General features: G+C 42.3%; 1 protein-coding gene across 2 annotated transcripts in view; it reads left to right on the forward strand.

The window, feature by feature from the left end:
* The window catches only part of LOC110983488 (BOS complex subunit NOMO1-like), a 23,222-nt gene continuing 5,045 nt past the window's right edge, over positions 1-18,177 (forward strand). For both annotated transcript variants that reach the window (XR_015426732.1, XM_022242779.2), the window contains exons 1-23: positions 1-328; positions 1,901-2,036; positions 2,622-2,722; positions 3,044-3,150; positions 3,862-3,934; positions 4,264-4,416; positions 6,618-6,752; positions 7,137-7,226; positions 7,785-7,841; positions 8,231-8,430; positions 8,856-9,033; positions 9,506-9,647; positions 11,055-11,186; positions 11,428-11,564; positions 12,878-13,026; positions 13,875-13,973; positions 14,212-14,394; positions 14,652-14,734; positions 15,333-15,507; positions 15,967-16,093; positions 16,666-16,842; positions 16,971-17,035; positions 17,960-18,101. Coding sequence is in view for 1 of the 2 variants with exons in the window: in XM_022242779.2 (XP_022098471.2) it covers positions 194-328; positions 1,901-2,036; positions 2,622-2,722; positions 3,044-3,150; positions 3,862-3,934; positions 4,264-4,416; positions 6,618-6,752; positions 7,137-7,226; positions 7,785-7,841; positions 8,231-8,430; positions 8,856-9,033; positions 9,506-9,647; positions 11,055-11,186; positions 11,428-11,564; positions 12,878-13,026; positions 13,875-13,973; positions 14,212-14,394; positions 14,652-14,734; positions 15,333-15,507; positions 15,967-16,093; positions 16,666-16,842; positions 16,971-17,035; positions 17,960-18,101 (2,976 nt within the window). In the remaining variant the exon portion in view is untranslated. The remainder of the gene's footprint in view (positions 329-1,900; positions 2,037-2,621; positions 2,723-3,043; positions 3,151-3,861; positions 3,935-4,263; positions 4,417-6,617; positions 6,753-7,136; positions 7,227-7,784; positions 7,842-8,230; positions 8,431-8,855; positions 9,034-9,505; positions 9,648-11,054; positions 11,187-11,427; positions 11,565-12,877; positions 13,027-13,874; positions 13,974-14,211; positions 14,395-14,651; positions 14,735-15,332; positions 15,508-15,966; positions 16,094-16,665; positions 16,843-16,970; positions 17,036-17,959; positions 18,102-18,177) is intronic.

Consider the following 18,177-nt stretch of genomic DNA (forward strand, 5'->3'; position numbering starts at 1 on the left):
AGAATCGATTCTTTTCCTCCATGAATGCACGATTTATATGGTCAAATTTTTCAGTCTAATAATCGATACTTTTACTAATCGATTTAGGACTGACTTGTTACAGGTAATAGGGTTTAACAAAAATGTACCACTGGTACTATGCTGTAGTGTATGCGGGTGAACCGTGGTGAGGTCGTAGCTTTTCTGGGAAAAAATGGGTTTTTTGCACTATTTTCCAAATTCATGCCTCGTGGTCTGTAGTTTATGCACGTTAATCAAGGCCGACGACTTTCTTGGCTGTGGAGGTTTTGTGAAATCGGACGTGGAGATAAATTTCTCGCGTGTTGAGGTAAGGCTAGGCAGGTGCAGTGCTAGGAGTAGGACCCGGCCTAGTCTGAGTAGGCTAAGTCTTGCTTGGACATGTTGGACCTAGCCCCACAAATAGGGCTGTAGTGGCTCTCTTTTACAATCTGTCTCTTATCTGTCGCCACCACAGCCCTACTTCAAGGCATGTCTTAAATGCCTGAAATCCAAACTGCAGGATTGTCACAAACTTTGAATCCTAATATCTTCCTAAATGAGAATGACTCGACAATTTTACTTACACCGGCGTATTTGGATTTCAGGCAACGGTTGACGCATGTGTGCCAACACAGCATGCTTTCTGTGAATGGTCCGCTAGGTCTGTGTGCCGTGATATCATCAACAGGACATCAACATATAGCTCAAATCACTATTCCCTGAACATCATTTGTAGTGTTAACCGCTTCGTGGCATTTTTCAATGTTGATGATGCTGGGCCGGCATGACTATCAATTTTTCCGTTTTCAAAATCTTTTCATTTAACAGTCGTTTATAGCTGCACAAAGCAATCTTTAGGCACTATTCTAAGTTGACAGGTGACCTTCATTGACGGCCCGAGTATTTCAGCCAGGCCAGCAGCCTTGTAAAAAGAGCCCAGATTGTGCGGTGTTGTATAACTGTCTTTTGCTCATGAACCTGGCACAGTGCACTGCTGACCTCTTTTCAATAGGGGCCAGATTAGCGCGCAGCGGTGCTATGTGGCTCATCGCTGCGGTAGTGGAGTGCTTTTGTCCCCAGTGGTAATCCGCCTGCTCTCAATGCCCCAAACCCTGGTATACGGTTTCAAAACAAGGCTGGATTATCACCACTTTTGGGAGCGAAAAATGTCAGTAATGCCCAGCAGTCTGGTCTTTTGTTACAGGGCCCTGTTTCCTTTGTCCGAGTTCGGAGACCCGGCCACGCATATAAACCATACATCTCCGATTCCGGAGCCCGCGGCAGGAAGTGGTTAACGAAGACAACGTCCAACCTTGGCTACCTTCCTTGGGCTTTTGCTTCCATTTATTTATTTCCCTCAAAATAACTTCTCCCCCGAATTAAAATTCTCCGAATTCATCCCCACAATGATCCTTAAACTGTCTGATGGGCCCGGCTATGGACCAATTGAGAATCGGAGATTCCACGTATAAAGATGGTAAGGTTTACTCACGTTTGGGAAGATATGAGAAATTTCCCCTTGAAATTGGAAACGCTGTCATCGTTGAGCTCGAAGTTGCCATCTTGTTGAAAAACTGATTTGAACTGTATGTTAATGTGCTGGAGACGACGTCACTCTGCGCGCCAGCCTAGAGGACCATTCACTGAAAGCCTGCCGTGTCGGCACACGCACGCCGACAACTGATTCCTGAGGGCTGTATGTCTGGTGTACAGTTCCGATGTGATCACAGCTACCGGACACAGGTCAGGAATCAGTCATCGGCGCGCCGTGACGTCTCCAGGACAATAGGATACACTTCAGATCACTATTTGAACATGATTTGAACAAGAAGGCTACATCGAGCTGACAACATGACTAACTTTTTTTTTCAATACTTACATCCTTTGTTATTTTGAACAGGTTAAGCTTTACACAAGAACTGGTGCTCTGAAGTACCAGACGGACTGCGCCCCTAACAATGGCTACTTCATGATCCCAATCTATGACAAAGGGGACTTCACTCTGAAGGTAGAACCACCCCAGGGGTGGAGCTTTGGTAAGAAAAGTGGTTTAGGGTAGGAGGAGGGACGTAGGCTGGCTTGAAGACAAAAAAAGATTAACCACCTAATTCTCCAAGGGTACTTGGCTAGAAACCCTGCCTGACACATCCATCTGCATCATTTGTCCAAGTGGCTTGCCTGCCCAGTGTAAACAAGATCCAACGGGTCAACTCTCCCCAAGGCCAAACAGCCTGGGAGTCTGTGGTTGCCAGTCACCACAGGATCCAACAGTGGCATTGTTCAATTGGACTAGCTCCCATTGTCTCAGCATTGCCAGTTTCTTCAAAGTGCATCAGACTTTTTCACCAGATGCACTGTGCTGCATCTGGCAGAGTTAGGGATAAGACAGGGTGAGGGAATGTACATTAAGTTGTGAATTTGAGTTGAAAAGTTTGCAACGATTTCTCAATACTGTCTGATCAAACTGGGTAAGGATAAAAAAGTAAGAAAGGCCTGAGTAAATAGGAGTGCTTTGTTGTCTGCAGTCATGGAGTTTTTTCTTCAAAATGGAAGAAAGTTACCTTTTCACCAAATGATGAATTGAGCTGATAAAGTTGAGCCCTGATTTTATCGTTGGACAGAGCCAACCAGCGTTGATCTACACATTGATGGTGAGACGGACAAGTGTAGCCGAAGCGAAGACATCAACTTCCAGTTCACCGGCTTCGTGCTTAATGGACAGGTGAGCCAACTGACTTGTTGATAAGGCCCAGTGTCTCCTCACAAGAGGTGTGTGTGTGTGTGTGTTTTAGGGACCCTGAGGGTTATTTTGGGCACCCTATTTACATGTTATGCATATTCATGTAAAAAACATAAAATTGCTGCAACTTGGGTATTAACCTGTTTCTCAATTTACTGCAAATTTGAATTTCTAATCAATTTTCAAACTTTGACTAATACACTATCTGGATCCCCACTGTAATACTCATGAACAGTCTTGGTTAGAGTTTTGCCCAATGAAGCAGTCAGAACAAGTGACAAGATAAATGTCATTTACATACAGGTGCTGAGCAAGGGCCAATCAGAAGGCCCGGCTGGTGTGTCAGTGTCTTTGACCAAGCAAGGAGAGAAGGAACCCTTAGTCCAGTCCGCGACCAAGACAGGTGGAGGGTATGTTCTTACCAGGCTTTGTGTACAGGAACCATTTAGGTGGAGATACTGCAAATGAATACAGTCAACTCTTGATCTGAAGAGCGCTGTTATAAAAAGCACATTTTGCAAAATCCTAATTTCCTGAACTTTCCTGTAAGCATGCAACTTTTCCTCGTATCAGCTGATTTCCTCGCTTTTCATTCACCATTAAAAATTGAAAAAAATGGTACAAAGTCTAATAAATATTCGGATTTCCTTGTTTTTTTGTTCGCAAAGTTGCATGCCTTCTTATGTGTTTCTTTCATAACAAAGTCCTGGCTATAGCAGAGTAATTTGTCTGATCCCTGCAATTATGTTGTAACGAGAGTTGACTAATTATTGCCATGAGGTATTAACCAAATGCAACTAGGCATAGTCTGGCTAGGATAAGCCAAAAGCCCTTAGTGCTGCTTTTTTCATCAGTCCTAATCACGTCAGTTATCTGAAACCCATCCCCTGAGTTTTGGAACACCATGAAGAATTCAGTTCAACAGGACCACTTTGTCATTGTTTGGTGTGGGACTTGTGGGATGGCCCAATGATCTTACGGCATGATCAGTACCACATTTGCAAATAATGTGTAATGGAGTTTTTTTTTAGGATTTCTGTTCAACGCCAGAATAAATCGAGAGATTGAGGGATTGAGAAATGAACGTATTGATCAAGAGTGTTTTTTTTCATGTTCAACAGGTACATCTTCAAGCAAGTTCTACCAGGAGAATACACATTAGGAGCCAGTCATCCAAAATGGACATTTGTTAAGGTCCGTTGTCCATTTCCTAAAAAATTCAAGTGCTCTGAAAATCAAGGAACTTCACATTACCTTGCACCACCAAATGCTTGCCCTTTTTTATTATAGCCCACTGTCAACTTGACGGTCAGCCTTCTGGCAGTGTTGAGCCTGTCACAAAAGTTTCAAAAGTCATACGGCCTGACCGCAGTTAACCGTATGAACAGTGATAATGAATATGTGGGTCACACTTCAGTTGGATAGGTTGTGATTGGCCTAAGTTACAATGCTAGTGCATACTGATGATGTTAAAATACACTAAGATGGCCAATCAAGCGCGTGGACTTTGTCTCTTTCTCCAGGACACCTTGCCAATCACGGTTGCCAAGGACAGCAGTTCTCCAGCTCCGACCATTACCATCTCAGGCTATGACGTCACGGGTCATGTGATGAGTGAGGGAGAACCAATCAAGGATGTCCATTTCCTGCTGTTTTCGGATACTGTTTCCAAGGAAGTGAGTGGGGATGGATTTTGTTTGAATGATTCCAGAATCTGGAAAATACTCAAGGTGTTACGCTTTCATTAGTCTTGCTTCGTGATTCTCAGTGGGAACTTTAAACAGCCCAGTCATTTTTGAGATGTGTTTGCTCCTTGAATCGCATCTGTTCTCTTAAGTCTAGTTCTTGTAGACCCTTCAAAAACAAAGTGGAGGGTTTTGAGGATTCAGAAAGGTATTCGCTTTTCACTCGCCCACTTTCCAAACAAAAATGCTGGGAAGGGCAAATGTGCTCCACAGATTTTATGAAGGATCAGCGTCACACCTGTACAAAGCATTTTTGGTTAATATACTTGCTATCCCATGTGTAAATACATTCAGCACTCAGTGTCCTGTGCTCATAGAAGTGTTGAGCCATGTCATTCACCCTCTTATGGTGAAGTCACTCTTTGGGTCAAGCTGGTAAGCAACACAAAGATGCACAGCTGTGTTGTAATGTGCACTGCACCAACTGTCCCTCACAGGAATATCAGGTTGCACTTTTGCGCTGTCCAACAACTGTGCTTCACTGTTTCATGTGCATCATTGTGCAGTAAACCAAATGCAGTGAAGAGGACTGCACAAAAGACCCTGGGTCATTTTGTGCTGGCAATCTACTGTGTACACACTGACGCCGAGACCAGTAGGCGAGGAGCCCTTCAAATTGTGTACATGCTACGCAGCATCAAACGGTCGTAGTTACTCCGACTCCCACATACTTTGTCATGTCACATGTAAACGGAATGGCGAAATAAAACCGATGACTGTTGTTTTTCTGTTGTTGTCTGCCAGACCCCCCAAACTGCAAACTCTTTTCTTGCATTAAATTTTAAGTACAAAGTTTTAAAAAAATGAGACCTTGTCTCTGTGATTTGGGTGTTCATTACCTTTAGTACTGTGTTCCTGTGATAAAGGAATAAATTCTACTTTTTCGTAACAACTTATCGTAACAAGTTCTTGGTTATGTCTGCTTTCATATCAGAAAGAAAAGAGAACAGGGCTTTTAGGTTTTGAGGGGAATTTGGGGGTAAAACGGCAGCACACATGACTGCCCCAAATGGGCTGAAGAGCTATGAATGACGACAAATTAGTGAATATAATCTGGTTCCTTGACCAGGACGGGGATTCATTTTGATGAATCCAAAATGCCTGAGTCGGGTAACCAGGTAAGAAACCAAATAGCATGATTCGACTGAGCAGTTGTCTTTTGCCAACTCAGTTTAGAAACTTGCAATTTTCTTGCTTAAATGTTTAAAGTTTATTTTTATTTAACAATTTACCTAAACTGGGCCTACCAGGATTGAATAATGCTTCCTTAACCCTCCTTTGGTTTTACAGCACAAATGTGCACAAATGCCCACAGGCACTGGTGAGCATGTAGTTTCTATATGGAACACAAACATGCACAGGTTCAGTGTGACACAGTAGGTTGCCAGCACAAAATGACCCAGGGTCTTTTGTGCAGTCCTCTTCACTGCATTTGGTTTACTGCAGAGTTATGCACATGAAACAGTGAAGCACAGTTGTTGGGCAGCACAAAAGTGCAATCTGATATTCCTGTGAGGGACAGTTAGTGCAGTGCACAACACGACACAGCTGTGCTTGGAGGTGTTTACCAAGTGACCCAAAGAGTGACTTCAGCATAGGAGGGTTAAGCTGAAAATGTTGGTTTGAGAGAGTGGACTTTGTTTCCTTATTATCTGCTCTGAGTGGAACAAAAGAGGCATTTTTTTTTTGGTACTTTCGCATAGGTGCACCATGAGGTGTGCAGGTATATGCGGATTTGACGCAGAGCATGCATAACCAATTTATACCTGCTTGTATGGTCTTTGCGTACACGCAAAATGCGTGCAAGAACCTGCTTGTAACCACATGTCTTTCTTTCGCCGATTGGGGTGCACTTCAGCTTGGGGGGGTGGGTAGGAACAGGGTGCTAAAGGTATTATGGACACCTACATATGGATATACTCTACAGTATCAAATGCATTCTATCTGGTGACTGCTCGACAAAAAGGATGTCATGCATTTGGAATATCAAATTGAAGAGCAACGTACAGTTTCCTGCACATTCACAGCTTTGAGAGGATTTGAAAGGATTCTCTGAATGTTATTGTATTGCAGTTACCAAAAAGTCAACATTTGTCATTTCATTTGGAGTTACTTTTTTTTTCCCATTCAAGGAAATTTCCCAGTGCGACACTACTCCAGTTAAGGGCTTCACTAGCACCCAGGCCAAGACACCGTTGTGCAGTGTGACATCAACTGACGAAGGGAAAATCACATTCCCCAGTCTACCAAGTGGTCAATATACGATGGTACGTACGTCCTGTCTCATTCAATCTATTCAATCATGACCTCTTGGACTTCCATAGCCCATCTGCAGCCTGCTTCTTCATCGTGTTCATCAGTGTGACAACCTCTCTTGTTAAAGGCTGGTCCACACTTCTGGTGAATACGAAAGCAAAGTGAAATTGACATCACAAATGTTTACAAAACTCGCTTGAGTTGAAATGGACTCAACCCTTGGCAAGTTTCCAGTGCAAACATGTGATTTACCCTCACAAAATTGCATTGATTCTTTTTTGTGCCCAGTTTAAACCAGTCTTCTGAGTTGTAGCACATTGCCGCACAAACGGTTTCTCCTTAATGTGGTATTTCAGTTTTGAAACTTCTAAAACTTGCATTTGTCTTTGTCAAAGGTCCCATTCTACCAGGGTGAGCACATTACCTTTGACGTCATGCCAACATCCATGGATTTCAGCGTAGCACATGACAGTGTCACCTTACCGGTAAAGACCAGTTGTTTTCCCGAACAGAAAACAGTGCAACTCATCTAGAAATACAAGGAGCTTTCAAAATCTGTTCCAGTGTTACTTAAAAAATGGTGCAAGTAAATTTAAACAAGCAGTATGAATTTTTGAGAATATTTTAATTCAGCAGCTGTAATATTTTCCGATGTACATGTCTACATGTATTGAGTATTTTAACTTTTTAATCATTTTCAGTAAAGTTGCTTATAGAAACTTTTATTGGCATTCAATTCTTGTTTTAACAACATTGATGAACAATATGAAACTGGCGTTAAGTTAGTATCAATCTTTTATGCATACTGCAGATTTTCTCCAATTTGATGTATACACGAATTTTGCCAATTCTGTTATCAACCGCGGAAGAAATGTAAGAGATTTTAGGAAATTCAGGGGAGCTGAAAGTACTCAAGCTATGCAACTCATGACCAAGTCTGAGAACCCTTCTGAAAGTCACTGGTACTCCCATGTCAAATATGCTTTAAGTTTGATGAATAAGAAGTCAGGAGATAACTATTTTGTGATGGTTTATTTGGACAGACGACATTCAGAGTGGAAGGCTTTTCCGTCTCAGGACGAATCCTGGACTCCAAACGGGTAAGTTTAGAGTAATGGTAGATTTTGAGACCCTCGGTGGCAGCAGACACACCAGCCCTTTTCCACAGTTGTGATCGTGCTCAGAACTACATGCGCTTGCCCAGGATTGTGCGCCTATTCCCAGAACTGACAAAAGGGACCGGTTTTTCTGCCACCACCAAGCGTCTCAAAGTCCCCTCGTTATGGGAGTGGACAGGACCATATATTGCCCCGCTTGGTTTTTTGTTTTAATCACGACCATTAACATCTGTACATTACTTTATTTTTTGACTTGTGATGTGCATGCTGCAGGGTACGGACCAATCCTATGACCAGAATTGGAAGCCGTCAAAAGTACGCCACTAAGCTCACATGCATATTATCTGTGCAACTTTTTTTTTTTTTACAAGGGAAATGGGATACCGGGAGTGAAGGTCAAGGTTCAAGACAGGTCAGAAGTCATCAGCAAGGCAGACGGAACGTACCAACTCATCAAAATAACGTCGGGGACATATGTGGTGACTGCCAGCAAGGACAACATCTTCTTTGAACCGGAAACAATGAAAATCAATCCCAACACCCCCAGACTTCCTGATATCATCGCTTCAAGGTACGGTCATTAAATCTCTCGTCGAAGTCCAGTCATTCACAAGTCTCTGCAAGTTCCTCCAAATCTATCACAAGTCAATCCAGTCCCAAGCTAAGTCACAAGCTGTTTCTTTGTCATTGTTTACGCTGTTATTTAAGAGTGGACTTGTGAAAGGATTTGTGATGGACTCAGAAACACGACCTTAACCCTTTTTGCCAGGAATTTTCCTGATTGGAAAACGACTGTGCAGCAACCAAGTGATACTTTCAACTTTAGAGCTTTAAAAGTAATCATTGCTACGTCCTACCTTCTTTAAACCTGGAAAATCCTTCCAAATATACCAGTTTGATCTTAAAGGATTGGGGAGTCTTAAACGCTGGTGTTTGCAAACGTTACAGTATTAAAGTAGTAGTAATTTTTTAATTTAATCCATTTTACTCTTGCAGATTCAGCCTCTGTGGACGCATTGTCATCGATAAGTTGCCAGCCATGCTGCCCTCTAGTGGTAAGAGAAGGGTCAGTCTCATACCAGAGGGAGGCGCGGCCAAAGATACTGTTTCTATGGCAACCGACAGTGCTGGTGCCTTCTGCTTCAAGGTGAAACCAGGAAGTTTTAGTGTGCAGGTACGTTGCCCAGTGTCCTTTTGAAAAATTCCAAGGATATGAACAGATTGGCTATAAAAACGTAAAATAAGTTAAGCATACATGTACATGTGTGTAGTGGCTCAACGGGGTAAAAGGCAGAGTTCTTGACTTGAATCGCAGACTCCCACATTTTGGCAAAGAATTCAGCCCAGACACACAAAGTAAAGGCTGGTTCATACTTGGCATGACGTGAAATCAAATAAATTTGTGCTGCGAATTCGTAAAAGTTGAATACATTTCAACGGGGCAAAATTTTGTTGCAGATATTTTGTGATGTCGAATTTGCTTTGCTTTCAAATAGGCCTTAAATAGACCAGCCTTTTATGGTCTTTATCAAATCTTGGGCTGTTTAGATCCTTCCATCAAGGATATCTTGTCAAAAACATTCTATTTTCTAGCAATTATTCCAAACATGGACACTGCTTTTGAAGCTGTCATTCCTTACTTTCAGCCAACACTCAACACTGAGGAAGTGGCAGCTGGCTTGAAGCTTATCCCCTCACAGCAGAAAGTTCAAGTGCAAAATACACCTGTTCTTGGCATCAACTTCTCCCAGTTCAAAGCTGTTATCCGTGGTGTCATCAAGTGCATTGGTGAGTGGAAATTGCGGACATAAAAGCTGCATTTTAATTCAAACTTAACACTTTCAAAATTGACAGTATTCACAAGTCGGCCATCTTGAATTGAAAGCGATGCTAAGTTTTTTTTATTTTGGGTACCTTAGAGTATAAAAGAAAGCAACCAAATGAAAGTTCAGGACAAATTAATGTCACTGTGATGAAGCGTCATTTAAATTTGTTATTTAGTATACATGCATAAGTAAACGTTCTGAGCAACATTTTAAAAACTTGAAAGTGAGGCATGGAACCAAAAACAGACTGGCACCACCCGTCTGACGGATTACATTTCATAAAACATAACACAGTCAAGAAGAACTGCCCTGAGAACAAGATCTGTTGACCTGAGGAAAGTGTATCTACGGTCTCGATGGTGACAGGGTATTGTGTACAGGGTATTGCTTGGGTATACTTAGAGCTGGGTGTCCCCAAATGCGGACCCATTCTTCTAATTCACACAGCCGGGTGGCCTAAGTTGGGGACAGGAATGACTGCTATGAGTCACCATAGGCTGTAATTGTATTGTGAAGCACAATGGCATGAAGGACCGCAGCGCTCTAGGCCAGCCTGGCTGACGAACGCATTGTCCAGCCCGCCCATTGTTTGTCATTCCTGGGGGCAAAAGGCAAACAAAGAAGCCGTTATGTAACTCCATAATAGACATAACAATGGTGACAAGTATGGTGAATACAAATGTCAAAGTCAAAATCATAAAGCACCACACGGCAGCTTGTGATTTAAGAGACTGTTTTACCCGGCGACAAGTGGTTAACATCGTTCGAACTGACAATTAAAGTATGAGGGTCACTAATGCAAGCGTGTTAAATAGTAACCTTTTTGGAGTACGTTGATTATCAAGACATATGGTCAATAGTCTTTGACATTCTGAACTCAATTAAGCACAGTTTACCCGTGCATGTCCATTTTTGCTTCGACAGGTATATCAGGATGTTTGAAATTTGACCATAATGTAAGCTTCTTCGTCAGTCAATAGACTGAGCTGAAATTGAAATCTCCTTTGAATTTCTATTGAATATTTCCAAGGGAAAATGTCACTCTTTTACTGAAGTGGGGCATGACCTCACTGACCTGAAACCCACATTGTGTCATTGACGAAATAAGCAGCCCTGGTTTGTAGAGACTTATGAGTATAAAGATGCTTATTTTGAGTCTGATGTTGCCTTCAGTACCGAAGTCGAAATACAGATGAACAAAGCAATGGACTAGGTTGAACTTAAAATCTGTGACTTCAGAACACTGCGTCTATTCTGACCAAGCTATCCACAGCCTTGTCTGGTTAGCCTTACAATTAAAGGTCTGATTAGGAGTCAGAACGGCGCTGCATTATTTGGGTTTGTAACGCGGTAAACGCTTCCTTTGCAGATGTTTGTGGGACGTTACAGATTACTCTTCATTCCGAGGGTGGGGTTGAGGAACGATCCCCTGCCCAGATCTCCCAGTCAAGCAAGACTGCTCCCTTCCTGCTCAGGGATGTCCTGCCTGGAAAATACAAAGGTAGCGATATTCTCATTCAGATTAACACCATGGCCTTTTATTAGGAACTTTAGTGAAAACAGAGTCTTGAGACAGAATTGTGGTCTGGAAAATCATATCCAAGATAATTTTAAACTAGCCAATAAGCTTCTGTTGCTCATGGAACTCAAAAAAGTTAAAAATTTAACAGAAATGAATTCAAAATTCGATTCAGTATTTAAGAGATAAGAAAATAAAATCTTGTTTACTGTTGTGGCTGCAGTTACTGTGATCCAGAACCACTGGTGTTGGCAGACACCCTCCCTGGACATCCAAGTGACAGATGGGGATGTGACCTCGCTGGAATTTGTCCAGACGGGGTACCAGTTACAGTGTCACGTGTCACACCCTATTGCCATGGTGAGAGAGAACATTACCACCTCACTGAAGTTATTGCTGACTCGGTTCAAAACATTGGGGCCAATTCCATTGAAGAACTAAGCTGAAAATATTGTTCAGGAGATTTTGTTTGCTTGGCAGAGAATCAGCGGAACACCAGTATTGAGGAATAGATTGTGCATGCCACTTTGGCTGGTAACCTGCGTTGTAACCACCCATGCACTGTGCAGCCTTTGCACCAGAGCAAGGAAGGACGTTCTTCATGTCAGCAACTGTATATGCAGATATTTAGAACAATGCGCATACAACCAGTTTAAAGGAACGATATGGTGTACGCCCCCAAAGCCAGTCGCTATCAACTGTAGCCATGTCTTATAGATGTCTCAAAAACAGCCTGGTGAATTGCTCTTGACCTCAAAAGATTTCTCTCCACTCTTATGGGAGAATGGACAGAATTTAGCTCTCCCTGATTCAGGTGTAAGTAAAAATGCCTTCCAAGGTCGGGGATTTGTGACCAGATCCAACAAAACGAATCTTAACCACTTGTTGCCGGGGAACCCCGTTTCGAGCACCATGGGTCTACAGGCAGAGCTTGGGTGCCCAAAATGGGACAAAAGAGCTGGTCCGTGTATTAAAAAAGCGACAGTACTCGGAACAAAAGACCTGCTGCTGGGAATTGCCGTCATTTTTTGGCTTGCATTTTTCGAAAGTAATCCATCACTCTTTTTAAACAGTATACCACTGTTTTGGGCATAGCACGCCTGCAGATTAGCACCACAGACGAAAGTGCTTCAGAGCCCTATTGATGAGCAACACCGCACCACTGCATGCTAATCCAGCCGCATTTGAAAAGACGCCACTCACATTCACGGGGGAGAAATTACACAACACCTCACAAATCTTGGGCTCTCTTTACAGGGCGGCATGCCTGGCTGAAATATTCAGGAATCAGTGACGGTACCTGTCACCTTAGAGTAGCCACCAAGCAGTCATTCGTGTGGGTGTAAACGTCCATTAAATAAAATGATGAATTTTTGAAGAATTTTGAAAACTGAAAATCTTGAAAATGGCCGGTATGTGTGCACTGCATATTCAAAGGCACCTGGCAGCATGTGGTGAAGCCAGATCTCCAGTTTTAGTTGGTATTAAGTGCAAACTGAGTATTCATTTTGATCTGTCAGTCCACTTGGCATCCTGATAAAAAAGGGACATTACACTGAGGTTAAGATAATGCGAGATTCTTGGGAAGGTCTTTAACTCAGAAGTGGCTCTGTCAACTTACGGCTCATTTGGCCAGGTTGGGTCACATTTACTATCCTTTTTTGCCTAACCAGTTGTACCACAACACCAAGTCACCGAAGCAGTCCAAGCAGATTGATCTCAACAAGGGCCTGAACGAGTTCTGTCTGGAGAAATCTGGATCTTACCGGTTAACACCGCTGTCTTGCCACCGCTTCGAGCATGAAACCTACAGCTTTGACACGTAAGCAGCATTGTTAGAAGTGAATTTAGTAAACCAAGACAATCCAACAGGTTTATACTAGCCAGCCAACTGTATCCGTACAACCATGAACAATGTAAAGCCCAGGTTACACAAAGTCCAAAACTAGTCCCTCCTGCCTTCTCTTAGTGGAAGTTATGTATTACGCTTGACTTGGCCTACGTTGTAGGAAAGCGTATAACTGGCATATGTCAGAGTAGAAACCAAAGGAGCAAGCACTACATTGATCACCTAACAGGATCATCCCATGGTATAAAAACCAGAAAAACATACCAATTAATCTCTGAGTTATATACATCAAGAGTTTAATATCTATCCTGGTTTGTCTGTTGGTGCCCTCTTTACTCCCATTGTTGCCTGAGCATCATATGACATTTTGATCCTTTTCTATATGTTGACAGTTATATACTTTTATTACCATACGGGTTGTAAAATGGATGAAAATATCGTATATGATATGATTCAATATTGCGAGCTTTAAATATTTTTAGTTCTCTAGCAGAAGGGAAAGAGCCACTTCCCTTCAAGTAAAATTTGTGGTAGTCAGACTGCCTGCTGTCTGAAATAGATGTTACACTCTGTCAAGGCTTTGCGTGATGGCTATCTCACAGGGCAGTTCTTTTGTTCAACAGGGAAACCTCCTTTGTGCATTCCTTATGGAGCAATAAACTGCCCTACAAGATGGCTCCCCCGCAAAGCCTCTATTGCTTTGGCTGTTTGGTATAGGATGCTAATTGCCAAAAAGAAAAACATAGCATGTTTCCATCATGGTCTTGCTCTCAATTTTTAAAACATTTGGCAGTGTTTGTTTGTTTGTTTGTTTGTTGTAGTTCTTCTCCAGCCATGCTGGCCTTGACTGCCACCAAGCACTTGATGACAGGTGCCATTGTTGCTAAGCAACCATCCTCCGATGTCACGGTCTCCATCAGGTACAGAGATAACTTTTTTGGATAAACTGGGAAGTACCATTCTGTTTATTCAGCATGAGTCACCATTAAAGTGTAACTGAATTTAATCATTTCTTTGCTGTTGGTACATCAGATGATGTGTTTTTACACTTATCCTATACAGTATCATTAATTTTTCTCTGTCCATGAAATGGCTGCTTAGACACTTAAGCCCTTGTGCTAATTTCACATTTGTTCAAATTGCTCCATTTTGTCAAAGGTCCTCGATTGAAGCGGAACCATTGGTCCAGTTGGGCCCGCTGAAGTCTCAGAAGGAACTGGAGGAGGAGGCTAAGAAGACAGTCAAGCCAGCAAAGAAGGGAAATGCAACAGCGACTGATGAAGAGACTAAGGTGGCAGAGGACACCGGACCATATCTGTATGAATTTACCTACTGGGCGAGGTGAGGTTTCAGACCAAGAAAAGACTCTCCTTTTACATTAGCCCCAAATTAGAGACGAGCAGTCTTGGCTTTGGCTACCTCTGCATGTACAGTAGCATGCCAATGAGAAAACTGAAGTCATAGCCACAAGATATCTGGTTTAGACCAAGCCTTTATGATACATTTAGTAATTTGAACTGCAGTGCTGGTTGCAGTGCGTAGTTACATGTGATAATCATTCTCTGCTTGTATGCTTGTTTGGTTTTATTTTTTTCAAGAAATGGAGAGAAGCTAATTATAACTCCTTCATCCCAAGTCATCCTGTTCTACCCAGCCAAGGCACAAGTTACTATACAGACTGGTGAGTCGATGGTTATTAAGAAACCTATTGGCTTTGTGTCTGAATGGTTGAGGGAGCTGTGAAAGCCACTGACACATGTCTGAATTATTTAGCCACTGCCAGAAATATTATGCAAGTCTATGGGAAATGATTGTAGCCAAGAGTTTAAATAGTGGTTAGCATTGGTAGGTTACATCCCATCAAAGCCAAAATTGATGCTTCATTAGTTTGGCTGCTGTCGTCTTCCGATGAGAAAATCTTTGAAGTTTCATGTAAAAAATCCCCAGTATTCCATGCTCAAAATATCATCAAAATATGAATGAACACAGAGATTGGCATGTAGTTGAAAGGCATACATGATGAAAATCTTTTCGCAACAATTACGTCTTTCTGAAATTTTTCCGAAAACAGAACCAACCGGTCCATTCTGAAATAGCCACAAAAAGAAAAAATCAGATGATCTATTAATAAGTAGTTCCACTCAAAAATAGAACTATCAATCAATCAAGAAAAAACCTAAAATTTCTGATACTCTTTCGTACATAATATGAAAGTGGAATGATTAATCTGGCAAAAAAAGAAAAGGCTGATTATTTCATCCAATGGTACATTCCCACAGGTGACGACTGCCTAGGAAAGGTGGTGGATTTTGAAGGGCGTGCTGGTGTCTTCCTTTCCGGTCAAGTCCAGCCAGGTCTGGCAGGGGTCAAGATATCGGTGACCTCAAGGTCACTGGAAGACAAGGAGGTGCGGCCAGCCATCAATGTGGAGACGGGCAAGGACGGACGCTACAGGTAGCCATGTGATTCAAGTTGACTGGAATTTTGGCAAAGGGCCTCCAACTTGGCATGCTATTCCGTGGCATTTGTCTCAATGGACAGAGCGGCTTTGACTAAACAGAAGTTCGTGATCCAGGTTGTGGTGCATGGCTGAAAACTTGAAAGGTTACTTGGTAAAGGAAGGTTTGGTCAAAGAAAATGGCCTTTTCGACGTTCTGAACCTGTTTGAAGATGCAGACCTGTTCTCATTTTCAGAAAAGCACTCTTGGAACTATTTTTCTAGTAAATAAAGTTTGTACTGTGTCGTTGAGCACTGATTGACCTAACTTACCCTCAGTTTCAGAATCTGTTTTGAAAATTGAAAAAGCAGAGTTCTTAGGGTTTGAAGTTTTCTTTAATACAAGCCCACAACTGTAGCATGCATGGAGAACGCAAGAATCCCTTTTTATTGTCACTGCTGTTTGAAATCAACAGGATTGGTCCGTTACCAGACACGGCAGAGTATAATGTCCAAGCAGCACTGGAGGGATACGTACTAACCAAAGTTGAGGGGACGGTTGGCGATTTCAAGGCATCCAAACTTGGTGAAATTACCATTGAGGTAATGTCTAAGTCATTAGCTTTCAACAATAACAACCTATTCTTTCACTTTTTGTGCATAAATACTATGCTCTTTTGTTTTGATCTGAATGTAGGCAAAGCAACACCTCTCCAGGATTCAGCTTCCTGGATGTCGTTTCCTCAGTTGAGAACGTTAGCTGAATGCAAGCAGCATCTTCTGCTCAGTAGCATCATGCTGTCTAACATGTTAGCCGTATATATGTTTGAGGATACTAGTTGTATTTGGCTGTGTTACTCCTGTAACTGTGAGTGTGATTGTGAGCTGACGAACAGCAGGTGTGCATCCTGTGAGTGAGTGCCTTCCCTCGATCAAGCCAGGATATACCCTTGCTAGGTTCCTTGATCTGCCTCTCAGTCGTTCGTGGGGCAGCCAGGGGTATGATTAATACAGGGCTATTTCAAGAGTCGTTTTATGCGATGCGATCCGATCCGTGAATAACAATGCACAGGTAATATTTTCTTGCACTGCCGACTGTTGAGAGTGACACCTGCTAAGGAGCCACAACCTAATGAGTATTCTCACCTGATGAATATTTATCTCTTTCTGTTCAGGTTGTAGATGAGGGAGGTCTACCCCTCCAGGGGGTGCTACTCTCACTCAGCGGCGGGACTTTCCGCAGCAATAATTTAACGCAGGCCAGTGGTAGCCTGGTCTTCACGGGTCTGGGACCAGACCAGTACTTTTTGCGCGCCCTGATGAAGGAGTACAAGTTTGAACCAGGGTCACAGGTAATTTTTACTCCCTTTGGATTACAAAAACAAATTATGATCAAACACTATTTGTGTCGTAATTATATATTAAAAATAATGTTGATATCCACCACCGTGTTATGAGAGTTTTTTTATCCATATCATAGATGATTAATGTTGAGGAGGGCTCAACCTTCATGCTTAAAATCAAGGGTTCCAGGGTGGCCTTCAGGTAAGCCATGGCCATTTTGCATGTTTTGGGACTTTCTTCTCTACAAGGTGTTACACAACTTGGTGCTTGTCTCCTCACCAAAGTATTTTGAGAATCTGCCAACATCCAGTTGATGAAATGTTGCCCAAGTCAGATGATATTTCACAAGCCCATCAAGAAGAGTCAATTCCAAATGGATCCTGTCAGGCACGAAAGAGCCCTGCCAACTCCCTGTTGATCCTAACAGCCCTCAAATTTATCGGTCGCATCACTAAGTGAAGTATCTTGTAGAATTATTAGTCTTCAACCGCAAAAAAAATTGAAACACAAGTGTATCAGAACATAAAACAGAAGGTACAAAACAGAAAAACATGGCAAAACTTACAAACAAAATAAACAATTTACCTAGACGCTGGTACAGTGGTAGCTAGACAGGGGCCAATTTCATAATGCTGCTTATTAAGTGAAACATTTGTGTAAGCGTGAAGAAACTTTGCTTGGCAAATCAGGTTACCAGCCAAACGTTCTTGTATATTATTCTGGAAATTATTCTGGAATGGTATTTACCTGTCTTTTGGTTAGCATGACAATCACATAGAGTTTGAGCTGGTAACCTCTGTGTTTTATGCAAGGTTTTTTTGTGATAAAAGACAAATTCTCTGCTCAGCAGCTCTATGAAATTGGCCCCGTCTGGCAATCAAAAACAGCAGAAATATGATCATAACTGATCAGGGAAAGTTGAGGGAGGTGAACTGAACCGTTGTTTGCATAAAGTCTGTGCAAGGTATGTCACTTTTTGGTGAGCTGAAAATATCCCATGCGCAACATGGTGCAACTTGAATTTGATTTGCTAATCAAAGTGAATGAGAGATAGTGCATCTATGAAGTTTTAGCCAAATTTGACAGGATTTATTGCTCACTTGATTGATGTTCTTATTGTGGTAGTTGCTACGGCATGATAGCATCTCTGAACGGTGAACCGGAGCCAGACATTGCTTTGGAGGCTCAGGGCGTCGGAGATTGCGGACAGGTAGTAGAGGAAGGCATCTCAGACCAGGAGGGAAAGTTCAGAATACGGGGACTTCAGGTAAATGGTCGCACGCACGAGATGCTCCTTGAATTTCCGATCTGATACATGCTTGCAGTGTTCCTGCACTTGGTTC

Source organism: Acanthaster planci, linkage group LG10, assembly GCF_054643075.1.
Source record: "Acanthaster planci isolate LZ-2023a linkage group LG10, COTS_SCS, whole genome shotgun sequence".
Taxonomy (NCBI): Eukaryota; Metazoa; Echinodermata; class Asteroidea; order Valvatida; family Acanthasteridae; genus Acanthaster; species Acanthaster planci.